The following is a 20,286-nucleotide window of genomic DNA, read 5'->3' on the forward strand; positions in this document are numbered from 1 at the left end:
TGTTAGATGTAATGATGCAGAGATGCATACCTAGTGTTTATGGTTTATGGTTAAAAAATGTCAGAGATTTACTTTAAAGCACCCCTCCTCCAAGAAGAAGAAGAAGAAGAAGAAGAAGAAGAAGAAGAAGAAGAAGAAGAAGAAGAGAAGGAGGAGGAGGAGGAGGAGGAGGAGGAGGAGGAGAAGGAGAGGAGAAGAAGGGGATAGATTAAAAATCATGAATAAAATTTGGATAATAGTTAAAGTTGAAGATTGTGGAATATAATGAACAACATAAACTGATGAATAAAAATAGATCCAGAGACACAGAATCATCTACAAGACCATCAAACTTCAAAGGGAAGGGCGGGGCGGGGGTATAAGAGATTAACCAGCCGAAACCGGTTTGGCTCAGTGGTAGAGCATTGGTCTGTGGACTGAAAGGTCCCAGGTTCGATTCCAGTCAGGGGCATATACATTGGTTGCGGGCACATCCCCAGTAGGTGGCGTGCAAGAGGCAGCTGGTCGATGTTTCTCTCTCATCGATGTTTCTAACTCTCTATTCCTCTCTCTTCCTCTCTGTAAAAAAAAAAAAAAAATCAATAAAATATATTAAAAAAAGAGAGATTAACCAAAACACTTGTATGCATGCATATAGGCATAATCAATGAACACAGACACTAAGGGAGTGAGAGCATGTGCTCAGGGTGAGGGTGGCCGGGGAGAGGTCAATGCGGGAAAAAGGAGACATATGTAATACTATATGTAACACTTTAGCAATAAAGAATTTTTTTAAAAGTTGAAGATTGGGTACATGAGGCTCTATTTTGTGTCTTAAAAAATATATGTTTTTCCTGATTTCAGAGAGAGGAAGGGAGAGGTAGAGAGAAACACCAATAACAAGAGAATCATTGATCGGCTGCCTCCTGCACACCCCACATTGGGGATTGAGCCCGCAATCTGGGCATGTGTCCTGACCAGGAATTGAACAGTGAGCTCCTGGTCCATGGGTGAATACTCAACCACTGAGTCTCACCAGCCAGGCTATTTCGTGTCTTTAACAAATTTTTAATGTAGTGTACTAGGCACTGTGCATATATTCATCTGCCCAAAGTCACTAATCATCCGAAAGATGCAAATCAAAACGACAATGAGGTACCATCTCACCTGTCAGAACGTCTATCATTAACAAATCAACAAATGACAAGAGTTGGAGAGAATGGGGAGAAAAAGGAACCCTTATGCACTGCTGGTGGGAATGCAGACTGGTGCAATCTGTGGAAAACAGTATGGAGTTTCCTCAAAAAATTCAATATGGAAATCCCATTTGAACCAATAATCTCACTTCTAGGAATATATCCCAAGAAATCAGAAACACCGATCAGAAAGGATATATGCACCCCTATGTTCATAGCAGCAAAATTTACAATAGCTAAGATTTGGAAACAGCCTAAGTGCCCATCAGCAGATGAGTGGATTAAAACACAGCGGTACATCTACATAATGGAATACTATGCTTCTGTAAAAAAGAAAGAACTCTTTCCATTTGCACTAGCATGGATGGACATGGTGAGCATTATGTTAAGCAAAATAAGCCAGTTGGAGAAAGATAAACATCACATGATCTCATTCATTTGTGGAATATAATGAACAACATAAACTGATGAACAAAAATACATCCAGAGACAGAGAAGCATTGAACAGACCGTCAAATTTCAGAGGGGAGGGCAAAAGGGGGGAGGGGTAAGAGATCAACCAAAGGACTTGTATGTATGCATATAACCATAACCAATGGTCACAGACACTAGGTGAGTGCAGGCATGTGTTGGGGTTTAGGGGTGCCTGGGGAGAGGTCAATGGGGAAAAAAGAATACATATGTAATACTTTAAACAATAAAGATTTTTAAAAAGAAAAAAGCACATAATCTAAGCTTCCAAGAAAACTTTAAAAAAATCAATCTTTTTTTTTTTTTAATAATTTGATAGAAGGTGGAGGAAACAGCTAAGGATGTATTACTAACAATAAAAAATTGATATATAGATAACTGAAAATTCATTACATACAAAGTATATTTCACAATTAGAGAATTACTTCATTATAATAATTCACTACCAGAAAAAAAATAGGACTAACTTTTTTTTTTATTTGCCATTATCACCATTTAAAAATTTTTAAAATTGATTTCAAAGAGGAAGAGAGAGGGAGAGAGACATAGAAACATAAATGATTAAAGTAATTGAAGAAAGCAGGGAGTGAGGGGATAAGAGATCAACCAAAGGACTTGTATGCATGCAAGTATGTATGAACAAAACCAATGGACCCAGATAATAGTGGGGTGAGAGCTTGTGCTTGGGGAAGGGGGTGGTGGGAGAGAGGTTAATGGGGAAAAAGGAGACTCATGTAATATTTTTAAACAATAATTTTTAAAAAATACAGGTAGATTATAAAAATATAAATACAGAAAAGTAGAAAGAATGGAAAAAGCATTAGTATTCACCCACCCTTATTGAATTGTCATTCATTTCTTTCAAGGCTTTTCCTGACTGCAATTTTGACATGGTTTTGATCACTTTGTAGTCTACTTATTTCATTCGCTATTTTAGCATACCACTTCATGTTACTGAAACATTAATAAATATAATTTTTAACAATTAAAACATAAAGTAATTGATTGGCTGCCTCCTACACACTCCCTACTGGGTTTGAGCCTGCAACCTGGGCATGTGCCCTTGGATTGGAATTGAACCTGGGACTCTTTAGTCTGCAGGCTGACACTCTATTCACTAAGCCAAACCAGCTAGGGCCTAACTCTTAAGTATTCAATATTTTTGAGCCCTTGTTATATGTAAGAACCTGTTTTTCTTCTCAGAAGGGAAGGAAAGATTTTTTTAAAAAAATCAAATAAGCCATAGTTATCACTCTCAAAGACCTTACAATCCAGACATCATAGCAAATATGATGTAAGAGACAAGAAAATGAGTGTGAGATGGAGGCAAAGTGTGGTAGGTATAAAAAACAAAGATTAAGTATATGGGTTGTATGGGGTGGGAGGTGGGAGACAGATAAGAAAAGCATAAGGTGGAATTTGAGTTAAACCTCGTAGGACAGCATAAGCAATACGAGTGCTTGAAATATTTTAGGAAAGGTTGCTAGTCCTGTTTGGCATGCCAGGCATCTGTGGAAGGATAGAAGACTCTGAGGCCAGGAGGGTGAAGATGATGGAAAGCCTTGAATTCCCTTCTCAAAAAGTTTAAACTTTTTGAGTAGAAAAATTATCTACTTTGGTATCTATAGAAAAGCAGATTATACGTAAAAGCACCGTCTATCTAACTTTGGAATAGTCATAATCAAGTATTCATCATCCCCGAGCCTGGTTCAGTTTCTATCCAGTGATGAGTTTAAAGAAAGAGTGGTCAATGGACTGCTTACTGGCTAGAAACTCAGGCTGGCTTGTACTAATATTCCAAGGTTGATATTTCAAGAAAGTCCCTAATGAAAGTCAATAATGCCACTAGGTGAACCCTCTCACAAAAAGTCAGGAAGTTTTTCTCGATAAAACTGACACAAAAGGGTGAAAAAGGTAAAGGGGAATAAGAGGCACACACTTAGTTATAAAATAAATAAGCTACCAGGGTGTAGTGTACAGCACAGGAAATGCAGTCAATAATATTACAATAACTTTTCACGGTGACAGATAGTTACTAGACTTATTGTGGTGATCACATTGTAAGGTATATACTAGTAAATGTCAAATCACTATGTTATGCACTTAAACTATACCATGATATTGTATGTCAACCATCCTTACTAATAAAGGCCTAAATAGTCATCATGGTGTGATGCCCTCACACTATCACAAGATGGCTGCATGCACAGTGGGCATGCGCAGGTGGGTGGGGCTGGGCTTGATGCTGCGTGCGCTACACGGAGCCTGTCTGGGAGTCCAGCCTACTCCTGGCTCCACCGCAGCAAGGCATGTCTGGGAGTCCCACCTCCTCCCAGTTCCACGTGTGGAGCCAAGATGAGGCAGGTCCCCAGGCTCTGGGTGGCAAGGCCTGCCTGACGGGGGTCGCGCCTCCCAGCTCTGGCCTACCTCTTTAGGGCAATCCATTGAGGAGCCCTGGATGGGTGGGCAGAGCCTACCTCTTTGGGCCAATCGATCTTGGGGCTCCTGCACTGTGACAGAGTACAGGCCAGGCTGGGGAAACCACCCCCTACCCCCCCAACCCCCAGGCGAGTGCACAAATTTTGTGCACCAAGCCTCTACTACTTTAATAAAAAAAAATTTAAGCATACAAGGGATATATTTGCTATATAATTTGTTGTTATATGGAGTAGTGTTATTAAAACTATAATAGTTCTTTCAAGCTTCTGCTTAATACAGTATCTGGCAAATAGTATGTACTCAATAAGTGCTAACTATCACTACCACTACCACCATTATCACCACAATCATCAAACACTTATAGAATTGAATGTTTAATGATCTACAAACAACACCTTGGATTATATGTGATACTTATAAAACTATGGCTATCTATTCCCTATCACCCAGCATTCTTCATTCTTTTTCCCATCTGATATTTTATTCTAATTAGTCTTTAATAAACTTAATTTTAGAGTAGTTTTAGATTCACTACAAAATTGAGTGGAAGGAACAGAGATTTCCCTTATACTCACATAAGCATAGACTCCCCTACTATAAAAAACCAAACAATTGTGGTAAATTGTTATCCTATCTAATAAAGAGGGAATATGTAAATTGATCATCACACCATTACAAATATGGCGGTGCCATAACCACAAGATGGTGGCATCCAGTCCCCTTAGCCCTGCTGGAGTCCCCCAGTCCTTTCAACCCCACCGGGAGTGTGTGGTAGGCACACAGTGCAGCCAGGCCCACCCCCAATCCCCCAGCTACCCAGGGCAGGCCTGAGGCACAGGCAAGCCTTGTATGGCAGCTGCCTAGCCACCCAGGATAGCCCAAGGCTCAGGTAACCAGGGCCATCCGAGGCTTGCACTGTCAGTAGTGGCAGCAGCAGAGGTGTGATGGGGCATCGCCTTCCCCTGATCACTGGGTCGCCTCCTGCCCCAGAGGGTTCCCGAATTGTGATAAAGGGCAGTCCGGGCTGAGGGACCCCCCTCCAGTGCATGAATTTTCATGCACCAGGCCTCTACTAATAGATAAACCTACATTAATACATCATTATCACCCAAAATACATAGTTTACATTAGGGTTAACTCTTGTTGTACACTCTATGGATTTGGACAAACTCAAGATAACATGTATCCATCACAGTATTGTATTGTGTAGTTTCACTGCCTTAAAAATCCACTGTGCTCCACCTTGTCACCCCAATCTTTTATTTTGCAATAAAAATCTATTCACTTTTTTCTCATTATAAAGCAATACATGCTCAGTATAAAACATAATTCATGGGGAAAAAAACAGCATCACCCACCATCCAGGGATGACCATAGTAAGTATCTCAGTGTTTATTTTTCCAGACCTGGGTCCTACTGCACATACTATTTTCCAGGCTTTTAAAATAATAATAATACATTCTGGCTCTGCATCTGGGGATGTTTGCAGTTCTCAGCTCCTAGGCCAGCTTCTATAAAAATGTCCACTGTTCATGAAATTCTGAGCAAGCTCAGCTTGGAGAATGACCACTCTACATCCCTAAGTGCATACAAGTCAGTCAAAGCATACATCAACATTTATACTGAGCAGGATACTTTGAACAATGAAGCAGCCATCAAGACTAAAGGTGAACGAGGTCACCATTGTCAACATATTTCCAGCTGTAGCAATGAAAGGAAACAGCATATTGCTTTTGTCTGCCACAGGACCAAAATGTAACTTGCATCAGTAGTCAGCCTTGTCTGGCCAACTGGGATTCAGAAACAGATGATGATTTGGGGCCTACTAAAAATATCTGCTCAGTATGAAGCTTCCGAGCTGAAAGCTGTCTTCCTCCATGAAGGGTCTGGGGACTGATGAGGACTCTCCATTGAGATAATCTGCTCAAGGACCAACCAGGAGCTGTGGGAAATTAAGTTTACAAGGAATAGATCTGAAGAATTATCTGAAGAAGGATATTGTTTTTGACTTCTGCAAGCTGATGGTTGTCCTTGCAAATGGTAAAGAGCAGAGAGGGTGGCTCTGTCATTGATTATGAACTGATTGACCCAAGATGCCTGGGATCTCTATGATGCTGAAGCAGAGGAAAGGAGCTGATGCTCCAAGTGGATCAGCATCATGACCGAACAGAGGGAATATTACCTCCAAATATTATTTGAAAAGTGCAAGAGCTACAGCCATTAGGTCAAGAGAGACCTGGCCCAGTGTATTCAGAACAAGTGGCTGTGTTTTTTCTGACTCCATCCAGGAAGACAGTAAAGGCAATTATCAGAGAGCTCTGCTGTACCTGTGTGGTGGGGCTGACTGAACCCTGAGAGCATGGGCATCCAGAAGTAGTGTTCCTATGCTCTCAGCTAAAAGTTATAAAAAATCAGCTTGCAATTAATGGCCCCCATGTGCCCATTCCTGTGAGGATGATATTAGCATCACTCCCCCAAACTTATTTTAGTTAAGTAGGCATTGCCTGGCCTTCTCAGCTACTCTCTCTTTTTATTTATTTATTTATATATTTTTAAAAAATAGATTTTATTGATTTTTCGCAGAGAGGAAGAGAGAGGGATAGAGAGTTAGAAACATCGATGAGAGAGTCATCGATCAGCTGCCTCTTGCACACCCCCTACCGGAGATGTGCCCGCAACCAAGGTACATGCCCTTGACCGGAATCGAACCCGGGACCTTTCAGTCTGCAAGCCGACGCTCTATCCTCTGAGCCAAACCGGTGCCGGCTACTCTCGCTTTTTAGAAAAAAAAAAAAAAAGCACAAAGGAGCTGGAAGTGAAATCTATTATGTGAAACACATTGTCTATTGTGTTTTTTAGAAACAAAACAGAAAAACTTAATACATTACAAATATCTTTCCAGATTTAATTCAACCACACCAGCGTTTTTAAAGGCTAAATGTTATACTTTATGGATGTCCTGTAATAATAAAAAGCACTCATTATGTACCAGCCATATCTTATCTCATTCAGTTCTCAGAACAACCTTACAACATAGGCATTGTTTCTATTTTAAAGATTAGAAAATTGAGGGCCAAAGAAAATAAGCAACTTGTCCAAGGTTGTATAGCTAGTAACTGCTAGAACTGGGATTCACATACAGATAATGAAGGGTAGTCATTTAACATATTCCCTGCTGTTGGACATTAATACTGTTGCTACATTTTTGCTTGCTCTTATAACTAGAGGGGGGTTCCCTCAGCCCGGCCTTCCCTCTATCAGTCTGGGAGCCCTCAGGGAGCTGGAGGCAACCCATTGATCAGGGGAAGGTGACACCCTCATCACACTCTTCTGCTGCCACTGCCAGCAGCACAAGCCTCAACTGGCCTTTGTTACCTGAGCCTTGGGTGGCCCAGGGTGGCTGGGCAGCTGCCATCTGAGGCTTGCCTATGCCTCAGGTTGACCCTGGGTGGCTGGGGGGCTAAAGGGACTGGGGAACTCCGGCAACAGGTGCACGGAGTGGCTGGGCCTTGCAGTGTGCCTGACGCCCTGGCTGGTCTAAGGGTACTGAGCGTTGCCATCTCGTGGCTGTGGGTGCTGCCATCTTTGAGGGTATAGCAGTCAATTAACATATCCCCTCCTTATTGGCTGTGGATTCTGCCACCTTTGCAATGGTGTGAGGGTCAATTAGCATATCCCATCTTTATTAGATAGGATGCTATAATAACCTTAAAGCTGAATCTTTGCATGAACCCTTAATGAGTTCTTCAGGTTCAATTTATAGAGCTGAAGTTTCTGGCTCACAAGGCTGTTGATATACATTGCCAAACTATCCTCCAGAAAGCTTATTCAAATTTACTTTCCAGCAGTGTGTGAGAATATGGATTTCCTTGTACCTCTCCAATATTAGATGTTATTGCTAGTTTAAAAATATTTGTATTCCCATTCTTAAGGCATACTGTAAAGATAATCTACTTTCCAAAGCAAGTAGAAACTATTTTGATTTATCTAGTTTGGTATATTCTCCCCCAATGCTCTCTTTTATTAGCATGGATCACTGAGAAGTTGTACATGCACCAAATCTAAAAAAACAGTTTTCCTTAAAAAAAAAAAATAACCCTTCAAATGCGCCCTATCTGGTTTGGCTCAGTGGATAGAGCATTGGCCTACGAACCAAAGGGTCCCGGATTAGATTCCAGTCAAAGGCACATATCTTGGTTGCATGCTTTTCCCTGGCCGGGGCACTCATCAGAGCTCCTGAAGGAGGCAACCAATCAATGTGTTTCTCTCACATTGATGTTTCTGTCTTTCCCTCTCTCTTCCACTCTCCCTAAAAACCAGTGGGAAATATCCTTGGGTGAGGGTTAACAACAACAAATAAATAAAATAAAAATAAAAACCTTGAATGCACACATACCTTTGAGTTTTAATACATTTAACTCATGCTACTGATGTTCATATCATCATCATTCAAATGCCCAGAAAATTCACAATATAGAATGTGAAACACTAAGGTTTATAATTTAATTGAAAAGCCATACTAACCTGATCTTAAATATATACATATACTCTATATACAGACATTATGGTCCTTTAGCTATATTATAGTAACATGAGTGAATAGAAGGAGAGTTGCTTAATGAACAACTCTATTCCCCCTACCACCACCACCCAATATAACATTAGTACATTTGCAGTTTGAACAAAAAAAAGGGACTCTAATAAATCTGACAAATTCAGTAATTGAAGGTAATATCATAACTTAATGTATGTAATCATAAATTCCTAGCTGGGAAGGACAGGGGGGATAATCATACTGCAGGCCTATAAAAGGTTTATCTTTGCCTTAAGCAAGCCCTCTCCATTGTTCTTGTGCATCTAGGTTAAAATTACTATGAAGTGCCAGAAGTACACATAATCCTCTTTTCCAGACCCCTCAGGGGTATAACCATTCTCGAAAGAGCACATAATCTTGTTTAATCTTCCTTCTTTCCCTCCTTATTCTAAATGTATAAAAAGAACCAGAAAACTGTCATTTGTCAGAGCTCTAAGATCTTGCTTCCCAGGATGTCATCAGTTTGGCTCAAATCAACTCATAAAATTCTCTACAGATTTGCCTGTTTCTGATGTTGACAGTGGAGTAATATTGGATATCATTCTAGAAAGAGGAAAATGTCCAGTTCTAAGATTAGGAAGCAATATTTAAAAATGAGTTCCAAGCTACAACATTTCACTGAAATATGCTCTATAGATTCCATCATGTTAAAAATCATATGAGAAGTCTATGAACAATTAATTTTTGCCTTAGACAGTTTGGTTTAGTGGATAGGGCGTTGGCCTGCGGTTCAGAGGGTCCCAGGTTTGATTCTGGTCAAGGACACAAGCCAGGGTTGTGGGATCAATCCCCAGTAGGGGGCATGCAGGACACAGCCAATGATTCTCTCTCATCATTGATGTTTCTCTCACTCTCCCTTCCTCTCTGAAATCAATAAAAACATATTAAAAGAAGAACAACAACAACCCCTCCTTTACAATTAATTGTCAACAAATTAGATAATCTAGAGCAGCAATTTAAAAAAATATATATTTTATTGATTTTCCACAGAGAGGAAGGGAGAGGGATAGAGAGCTAGAAACGCCGATGAGAGAGGAACATCGACCAGCTGCCTCCTGGGGATGTGCCCTCAACCAATGTACATGCCCATGACTGGATTCGAACCTGGGACCTTTCAGTCCGCAGACCGACGTAGAGCAGCAATTTTCACTGTTGACTGTTTTGTGTGTGTGTGTGTGTGTGTGTGTGTGTGTGTGTGTGTGTTTTACCTTAGATTGTCAAAGAAATAAATGACAACAGCCACCCTGGCCAGTAGAACTCAGTTGGTTGGGTGTCATCCCATTCATCATAAGGTTGTAAGTTCAAATCTGTCAAGGCACATGCCTAGGGTTGTGGGCTTGATCTCCCATAGGGAGTGTGCAGGAGGCAACCAATCAATGTTTCACTCTCACATTGATGTCTGTCTGTCTGTCTGTCTGTCTCTCTCTCCCTTTTTCTTTCTGTAAAAAAAAAAAGAAAAAAAAAGAAAAAGAAAATCATAAACTATTTTTAAAAAAGAGACAAGCGCGGCCAGTGTGGCTCAATGGTTGACCTGTGAACCAGGAGGTCGTGATTCCTGGACAGGGCGCATGCCTATGTTGTGGGGTCAATCTCCTTGTGGTGCATGCAGGAGGCAGCCTATTAATGATTCTCTCTTATCATTGATGTTTCTATTTCTCTCCATCTACTTTCTTCTTTGAAGTCAATAGAAATATATTTCTAAAAAGATTTAAAAAAGACAACAGCCAACACAATAGCCATCCAGTGTGAATTAATGAATGAATAAAAATTATACATAACTTTTTCTCAAATAGGCAAAAACTATGTTTTTTAGTGTGCTGAGGAATTTCAGTAGTTTATGTGTGTCATGAGATGAAAAAGGTTGAAAATCGCTGACCTAGATGAAAGGGGACAAATTCATAAAAACACACAAATTACCAAACTAATACAAGATAAAATAGAAAATCTAAACAGATCTGTAACAAGTACTGTAAAAAAAAACTAGAATTTATTTCAAAAACCTCTCAATAAAGGAAAATCTAGGATCAGATGACATCACTGGTGAATTCTAGCAAACATTTAAAGAAGAATAAACATTAATCTTCCTCAAACTCATCCAAACAAAGAAGAGGAGGTAAATTTCCTAATCCATACTAGGAGATTAGCATTACCCAAATACCAAAGCCAGCAAAGATACCACAAGAAAAAAACAAAACTATATACCAATATTCCTTATAAATATAGATGGAAAAATCCTCAAAAACAGAATCCAATAGTACATTAAAAGATGATACACTAGGACCAAGAGGGATTTATCCCAGGAATGCAAAGGTGGATCAACATAAGAAAATCAATACAATACATCATATTAACAGGATGGGGAGGGGGGTGAAACCACATGATAATCTCAATAGATGAAGAAAAGGCATTTGACACAATTTGACAGCTTTTTCTGATAAAAATATGCAACCAATATCAAATGGCAAGATTTCACTCTTTTTATTGCTGAAAGGAAACTTCACCAACATGATAAAGGACATTTACCAAAACATATATCTAATATCATACTCTGTGATGAAAGACTGAAAGCTTTTCATGGTCAGGAACATGTGTGCTTTTTGAAACAAGAGAGAGATAGTGGTCGAACAACATTGTGCATGCACTAAATGTCCCTTAGTTGTATATTGTACTTTAAAGTAGTCCACTGTATGTTATATGAATTTCACTTCAATAAATAGATTCATATAGTGAATCATTTACTCACTTTGTTTTACTAATCTACTAGCATTTTTCCTATGTCTACAGGATAATTAATAGATAAGAGTTATAATTTAGAGATTGCATTATAACATCATGGAAAGACAAACTTTATTTTCAATTCAAGATAAATTCAACTTAAAAGTCAAACCAAAAGCTTGAAAACTACTCTTAGGAGTCAAAATTAGAATATTCTTTTAAAAATTGGAAGCCAGATGTTTTTATACATGAAGACAAATCTCAATTTTAAATCCATATGACATTTAAATGTAAAAACAAACAACCACCTTGCCCAATCAGTGTGGCTCCGTGGTTGAGCATTTACCCAGGAAACAAGAGGGCACTGGTTTGATTCCAGGCCAGGGCACATGCTTGGATTTCTGGCTCGATCCTCGGTGGGGGGCATGCAGGAAGCAGCTAATCAATGATTCTCTCTCATCAATGATGTTTCTATTTCTCCCTTCCTCTCTCTCTAAAAAATAATCAATGAAAACTAAAACAAAAAACAAAAAACAAAAAAACAACCCCTTAATTCTGCTGCAGTTTCAGCAAAACAATTGTGACTGTAGTCAACATGTATTTATTTGCCTTCTATAATGTTTCCGGTTTGTGGGAACTTGTCAGAAATGCAAATTCTCAGACCTCACTCAGAATCTCTGGGTTTGAGGGCCAGGAGACTGTATTTTTGTTTGTTTGTTTGTTTGTTTGTTTGTTTTACATTTCTATTGGATTGAGAAATTCTTTTAGAGTAATAGACTCTGAATACCAGTTAAATTTATATTCAGTAGTCTGTTTTAATAAACTTTCCAGGCGTACACTTAAGTTTGAGAACCACTAGTTAAGGCCAAGAGCACAATCTTGTCCAGTGAGGATGTTATAAGCATTTTCTTATGAGACAGTGTTTGTCATAAATGTTGTACTGTTTCTTCTAGATCTTAATCTGTCAGCTTGGAACACCAGTGAGTTATCACTAAGAAGAAAAAGAGATCATTTGTCATTTAAAATCCATTATAATTTTTTTTTAAGAAATAAGATTTCAAAAGATTTCAATATTCAAACAGAAATGCCATTCATCTTAAATGGCTTCTTTTTGGAGATGTTGTGCAGATGTAGAAATTAAAACATGCACACACACATACACAAAGCCTTAGTTGGCTGAGCCTAAACAAATGTCCATGTAAGGTAAGGAATTCTCAAGCACACCACTTTACCTCTAGTCATGCTACCAAGAATAAATATAATTTATTCTGGCCTTGGAAATAGATCATTTTCTGTTTCAATTTGATCTAAATTTATGATTGGAGCTACAATGTGCTAGATTCAAATCCCTCTCAATTCTCAAACTGTCACAGGAATAGGAGGTATAACCAATAGGGGTCCATAGAACCCTTCCTCCTTTTAGGTTTCATGTCTATGACCTCACTTATATATATCTTACTCTTTTCAGTATCCAGCCTCAACCCAATTCAAAGCCATTTTACTTTTCTACAGGTTCTGCAATGGTCTAATTGGTCACCTCACCTCTGCTCTTTCCCCACTGCCATATCTGTAACAGACTACCAGATTACCTTCTTAAAGAACAACTTGCTCTCCTGCTCACAACTTTCAGTGATTCTCTGCATCACCTGCCAAATTCAGTTACCTTTTCACTATAACATTCAAAGCCTTCCATAATTTAGCTTGAGACTTTGGGATTTCATGGACTAGTAAAATGTCATAACAAAACCACACAGTAGCTATCATTTTCTTCTGTCAAGTAAGATTATTAAAAAACAAACAAAAAAACAACAAAACAACCTCACCAACTACCAACACCATTGTTTCATTTATAAAAGGACATCTTGGTAGTTTAAAATAAAAGCTAGCACTAACAATCTCTGAGTAAAATATAACCCTTCCCAGGAAAGGACAATTGGAAACTACATAAAAACATTTAATTATGCTGTACTTATTAAAAAAAAAAAAACAACACCACATGAATTGGTAAAAAACTCACTAGGATCAGCAATAATCAACAGATGAACATTTGGGAGACAGTGATGCAGGCAGAGTTGGCCAGCTATCTGGAATACACCTATGCTTTTATGCCTCCAAGCCTGTTCCATATAGGAATGTTGACATAGTTGTCCAACCCCCTCTCTTCCAGTATGCATTTTATCAATCCATTAGGATTCATCTAAAATGCTACTTCTCCAAGATCCTTTTCTTTTCCCTCACCAGTTTCACCAATTTCTCATTCCTTTCTTTGAATTTCTCTGGCACTTTCTTTCCCTCCCTAAGCACAGGTCTAACTCTAATATAATAGTCATTTGTGTATATTTTTCTTTTTAAAAAAAATGTATTTTATTGATTTTTTACAGAGAGGAAGAGAGAGGGATAGAGAGTTAGAAACATTGATGAGAGAGAATCATGAATCAGCTGCCTCTTGCACACCCCCTACTGGGGATGTGCCCGCAACCAAGGTATATGCCCTTGACTGAAATCGAACCCGGGACCTATCAGTCCACAGGCTGATGCTCTATCCACTGAGCCAAACCGGTTTTGGCTGTATTTTTTTTCCTATTAAATTAAAAGCCTATTGAGTCTTGAGATATAGTTTTTCAACATGGTAATTTGCATATACCAGGCAATAACTTAGTATTTTATGAGAGGATATACATACACACACACACACACACACACACACACACACACACATATGTGTGTGTATATATATATATATATATATATATATATATATATATGTCTAATTTTTGCTTCTTTTTCCAATTATGTTCCCTATAAAAACAGGAATATATTCCAGCAGTCACTTATGAGGATGCTAGGGGTCACTAATGGCACTAATGGGTTACATATTTCAACTATATTTTGTGTCAGTGTGGAGGTAATTCTTATGGCTGGTACTTATATTCTCCCCTAAATTTCTGACTGCTAATTTTATTTAATAAAAACTATAAATGAAATAAATCAAGGTAGCATATACTCAATTGGTACAAGTCACTCAACATGAATTTGTAGAATCCTAAGTGATATTTACAACTGAGTTCAGTGCTATACTACTTACAATTTGGAAAAAGTGAAGGTAATATAATTAGATAGATGTTTAATTCTCCAAATCAAACAATCAGTAAGCAGCTCTGTCTAAACTACAATATATTAATATGTCAGTTATAGTTCCAAATCATTCCTCATGACCACTATTCTTCTTCCAGATTTGTAAGATTTATTAAACCAGATGGTTGGCAAACTTTTCCTACAAAGAGCCAGATAGTAAAAACTTTGGGCTTTGTCAACTATGCAATCTCTGTTGCAACTATTCAACTCTGCTATTGCAGTGGGAAATTGGCCATGAACTAGTAAACATATGGACATGGATATGTTTCAATAAAACTTTATTTACAAAACCAAGGCTGGATTTGGCCCAAGGGCAATAGTTTGACTTTCAAACAGAATTGATGCAGTGAGAGTTTAAATACAGGGGTTGGGCCAAAGGTATTTAAAGTGGGAAGGCACTGGCAGAAATCCAAGAACTTAATTTCTAATTCCAATAAAAGCTAGAGAAGGAAAGAAAAAAAAACACTACTCCCTTTAAATATAGTTATTGACACCAGTAGTGAACTATGGGTAAGCCAACTAGAGGGCTAAAGATTATAAAGAACCAAGAGGTTCAAAATTGTAGACATTGGTATTTCTATTAATACAAGATGTTCTCAAAAATAGTAAAGGGACTTCTTAAACACAGTAACACATGTATTAAAGAACTGACCTTTAAGGAACAAATTCTGCAAATGCCGGTGCAAGAGAGACTGATTCTTTATGTACAGGAAGTATCAAGCAAAAGTGGAAAATTACTTGAAAGAAGTTCAATACTATTTAGCAGCCTATGAAAGCAGCAAGGCAACAAGTATTAGAGGCCCAACTAAGAGAAGGTGAGAAAAGTGAGCAGTGCACATGTGCAACTGAAAATAACTGAGGTAAAAATGAATTCAACTAAGGTTTAAAGTAATTCTACTCTAATTTCCCTTCCTTCAGTGTAACCTCTCTGACCACACCCTAAACTTGCCAAAACAGCACAAAACAAGCACATAGATCATTTGGACAAGTTTCCTGGCCTCAGGCATGTCATATTCCATTCCCATGTTATTTCTTTTTCATAAACAAGAGGCTTTAGGCTTGGTCCACTTTGAGGTTTCTTTATCTTTAACTCCTTCTCGATAAAGATTCAATTGCACCACAACCCTTCTATACAAATTTCTCTTCATGCATCAGGATCTTAAGCTATAGAATTTGACACTGTAACTATACTGTCATGATAAAATAAAAAATTCAAATCCTTTTCAGAACAAAGCAAAGTATGATCACTATTTGTTTCCAGAACTTTGGGGGTTTGGGAAGGTCCTGCCATTTCTGCCCTGCCCCAGCACTTAATATATTAAACAGGATCCACATGTTCCTTCAAGTATATATCCTCTATCATCAATATGCAACTTGTTTTTTCATTTCATAAGGCTTCCAGGAAAACCAGCATTCTCCCTAAGTGCTTTCTTCTATTAGCAGAGTGGGTCCATAACAATTTATCCACACAACAAGATTAGAGTAAAATTCTCAACACAACATGCAGAATTGTTCTGTTTAGTCTTAGTTTGCTTTTCATTTTAGAACACTATATTCTCCCTTACCTCAAATGACCAGAAAGCTACATTTGTTTAGAGTTAATCAGCTTAGATGTTGATTAGTAGTGGACAAAGCAGTAACTTAGGAGTCAGGAGACACAGGTTCCTAGTACTGGCTCCACTGCTTTGTCATTGTGAAGATTTATGGGCCTCAGTTTCTTTATAGGTTAAACAAGGAAGGAGGATCTGCTCTTTGAGTTCACTTCTAATAGTTGCTATTTACAACTCTAGATTAGTTTAATGCCAGCAAAAGGTGAGGAGCAAAATTAATAACATATGCAGCAAATACATTTTTTGACATTTTTACAATATTGAGAAAACTTTATGATATTGGGATGTGAAATGCACGATTTCACTTGAAAATTCTATTTTAAGAAAAAATAAGCATGATTCATGCCAGACCTTTGGATATGTGCAGAAAATACAGTTAACTATCAGTTAGAGCAGTGTTTTAAAATCATATTTGTTTCATTATCAGCCCTCTAAGGAGCCTTTATATAAAGGTCTCCTCCAATTGCACTCCCTTGAAAATCCCCATGAAATTTATATATATATTCTGCTTTACACATAAAAAGAGTTGTGTTTTTCCCACACACACCCAAGGACCAAGTTGGGGGCAGTATTAGCCACTGAGAATACAAAATGCAAACTTTAGATCAACTTTCTGTAGTACTTAACTTTTTGGTGCCAATAAAAACTATATATATATATATATATCAAGCTTATTTGTTTGCCAATTTATTTAAATTTGCTGGAGGTGAAGGTCAGAGGTGACAAAGCAGCTAAGAGAATGACAAAAATTATTAATCACAGAAAATATGGAGGGGAATATTCAGTTTCTTCAAAAGAATGGATAAGAAATGGGGTGACGTTAGAAAAAGTCAAGTTCCACATCAATTGGTTGCTGCCCTTGGGTGCTGGTGGACTTTCAGAAGAGGAGATTCAAGTTCAAATCAACCTCTGGGTGGGTGTGCACTTTCCCTCTAGCCATCCCCTCCACTCCCTTCTAGGCTGAGGGTGGGGTCTCTGGACTCCAAGACCAACAGAGATACCTGCAGAATCTTGATGAATAAAGAAAAGGATGGAGATATTTTTGGAAGTCACTTTCTCCAACTCTTGCCATGCCCCCCGCCTCTTGATTCCAGTATTTCAATCCTGCTCACCCAAGTTCGCTGATCAAAGGGGTGCTGTTGGATCTTCTCTGGATGTTGCGGGCTGTGATGGTTGAACTTGGCAGCAGCTCCACGCCTAGTTCCATTTTCTCCTGTACCATGTCCGTGTTGAGGCAGAAGCTACTGCTTAGTTCTATGATCTCAAGGTTTTCCGGCATAGGGACAGGTCAACTTGGTGAGGAAATGATGGAGGGAGAAAGAGGGGAGAAGAGAGGAGGAAGCTATTAGACCACAGAGGTGCTCACCTTTGCTGCCTTACCAGCCCTAACACTACCAGGCACAAAGTGGGGCAGTGCTGGAATTGATAATACCCCCCTCTCCCGCCTTCGAGCTCGGGGTCACAAACTCTGAGATCTTCCGCCTCCAAACATATAATGAAAATGAATTTGTCTTAGTTTATGTCCGTAAATCCTTCTCTTTTAATTTGCAGAGCCAAAGCAAAAACCAGATAAGCCTTTTGGGTTTAAAGTAAAGACTACAACCGATGATCTTGGTGTATAAATTGGGCGTCACCCTTCTGCGCTTGCGCCATGTGCCTGGCTGGTTAGAGTGTGCTTACTGCTCAAGCAATGAGCATTATTGCTGTCGCTTCTGTTAGTCTGGCCACAGACGCAGGCGAAGTCAGGGAGCTGCTGTGTTTTTGTTTGTTTGTTTGGCCCAAATTGGTCTTCCCTTCTCCTTCTAGTGCAGATTAACAGAAGTCATTCCTCTGCTTCTATGTTAACCCTGGAATGGTTTCCTTAACCACCATTTAATAATGGGTGGGGAGGAGTATGGTGTATGGGAGAGCCATCTTTTTCGCCCTATACCTAATACTCAATTTTCTCAGTTTTGGTTAAGCCATTAACCCTGTATGACTGAGGCCAACAAGCTTGTAACCTCCCATGACAAATTTTTCCATCTTGTCACACTATGTAATTTAAAAAAAGCTGAAGTCTGGGGTGGGGGTTGGGGAACCAAAACCACTCCTATGTGTTTAGAGGCCACATACTCTCAAAGGGTCCTGGTAAGACGCTAACCTGTATGAATCAACTGCCCAAACGAATCATTGTTTTCCATGCTGTTTCATTATTTTTTTTTTAACATAGTCATATAATGTATATTTTTTACACGGAATAAAATCTAACTCTTTAAAACTAAGAAAAGAAAAGTTAGTTTTCTAAGATAACTAAGAAAAGATTAGTTCTCTAAGAAAAGATTAGTTTCATTATTTTTCTAACAGTCATATAATGTATATTTTTTACACGTAATAAAATTTAGCTCCTTAAAGCTATTCATCTAAGAAAAAGATTAGAGATAAAGCATAGAGGCTTATTTTCTTAAATATCGCAGAATTTAGTATCCATCCAAATCAGTATTTCCATCTAACAACGCTGTGATGGCTCAAAACATTTTAAAAACCGCTCTTTTCAAATTTTGAGTGCTGAAATTTCATGCTCATAATTTTGTAGAACCGCAATTTTTAGGAATCATAGAGAATTGGGAAAGAAGACAAGTGCAACTAGTGGCATGGGAGTTCTTAAAATAGTAATAACATGGCATAGCACTGTACTGTTTTAAAAAAGATTTCATATACTTGTCTCAATTGGTTCAATTATTAACCCTGCTCTTCTAATCAATCAGTGGTGAACTTAAAATAATGGGATTATCTTGAAACAGTTCAAGACAAGTTATGACATGAAAGATCATAATTATTCATTCATTCTGAGAATAGAAAAAGAAAAGCTTAATTATATTAGGCAGGATTAAGTTACTTAAATCCCAGATGATGAGGGTGATTTGGAGTCATCATTCCTGATGTAAGACATGTTAAGAATAGTGACCATTTTTTGAGCACTTACTCTGTCCAAGGTACTATCTGTCCTAAGAACTTTACGTATGTGATTGCGTTTAAGGCTTACAATAACTCTGAGGTAGGTACCATCACAATAGCCATTTTTCAAAGGAGGAGACCAAAGTCCAGAGGGGTTACTAAAATTACAACTAATAAGGGGTAAAGTCCAGATTCTTCTGTCCTATTTAAGTCCAGTTGTCCGGTTGGCCCATGGGCTGTATAAAGATCAAGAAACCATTTGGTCTGGCCTTGCCAAGGCATTAGGAGTGAGTTAATTAAATGTTTGACCAAAGATAGCAGGCTAATTTTTAAGTTGATAATTTTGTATGGCTCGTGAATGATGTTATAAATATCCAAATGACCCTTGGCAGAAAAAAGTTTCCCCACCCCTTAAAGTGAAAATGAGGTGCCTCTGGATATTTCTCTGGCCACTGTTTTTGTACTCATAAACACCTGATGACTACTTATTAAATTATTTCATTAATAAATGCAGGTTTAAAGAATCTGTCTTTCACAGTTATCTTGTTAGGTAGGTAAATCATTTCTATTTTACAGTTGATACAATTCTAGAGCCATTCAGGTCACGTAATTAGGTGGCAGTAGAATCTCAGCTAGTACCAAGTTCTCCTGAAAGCCAATGTCAGTTTCCAAGACACTTGTAAAGTTTATGAAAAATGGCAGCTAAATGTGAGGACAGTGTATTCAGGAGGCAGTAGTTGAATACAGAACAGAAATTCAAAAAACAAACTAAATAGAAGGAAAATATGAGTACACCAGAGAACAAGATCTTACCTCCACTCTACTGCTCATTATAGTTTTTAAAGAGTTTGTTAAATATTCTTGGCAGGTAAAAATTTTTAGTGGATATATTTTGAATGAATAGACAAAATTTCATCATGCCTAAGCATAATAGATACTTAATTTTAAAAATTCTAACAAACAGCAGACATTCTCTTTAACTAAAGTGCAGCTACATGACAAGAACCCAAAACCTGTAAAGATATAGCCGGGACTCAATACATACACAAGTTGGAATGTCAAAAGGAACAAGTATTACAAAAACAAAGACTTCTGTATACTATAGTGGCAAACACGACATTTAAAGAACTTATTTTTACTACTTCCCATTTCCACCTACACATTATTATACCAACTTAGCCATGTTTCATGATCAACTCTTGCTGTTCCATAG

General features: G+C 38.2%; 1 protein-coding gene across 1 annotated transcript in view; it reads right to left on the minus strand.

The window, feature by feature from the left end:
- The window catches only part of LOC118722022, a 50,614-nt gene extending 32,714 nt beyond the window's left edge, over positions 1 to 17,900 (minus strand). Inside the window, 3 exon segments of the mRNA XM_045583449.1 lie at positions 5,488 to 5,491; positions 12,313 to 12,385; positions 17,252 to 17,900. Coding sequence (XP_045439405.1) covers positions 5,488 to 5,491; positions 12,313 to 12,385; positions 17,252 to 17,418 — 244 coding nt within the window. The 5' untranslated portion in view covers positions 17,419 to 17,900.
- Between the last annotated feature and the right edge of the window lie 2,386 nt (positions 17,901 to 20,286).

Source organism: Pipistrellus kuhlii, unplaced genomic scaffold (assembly GCF_014108245.1).
Source record: "Pipistrellus kuhlii isolate mPipKuh1 unplaced genomic scaffold, mPipKuh1.p scaffold_m20_p_19, whole genome shotgun sequence".
NCBI classification, from domain to species: domain Eukaryota; kingdom Metazoa; phylum Chordata; class Mammalia; order Chiroptera; family Vespertilionidae; genus Pipistrellus; species Pipistrellus kuhlii.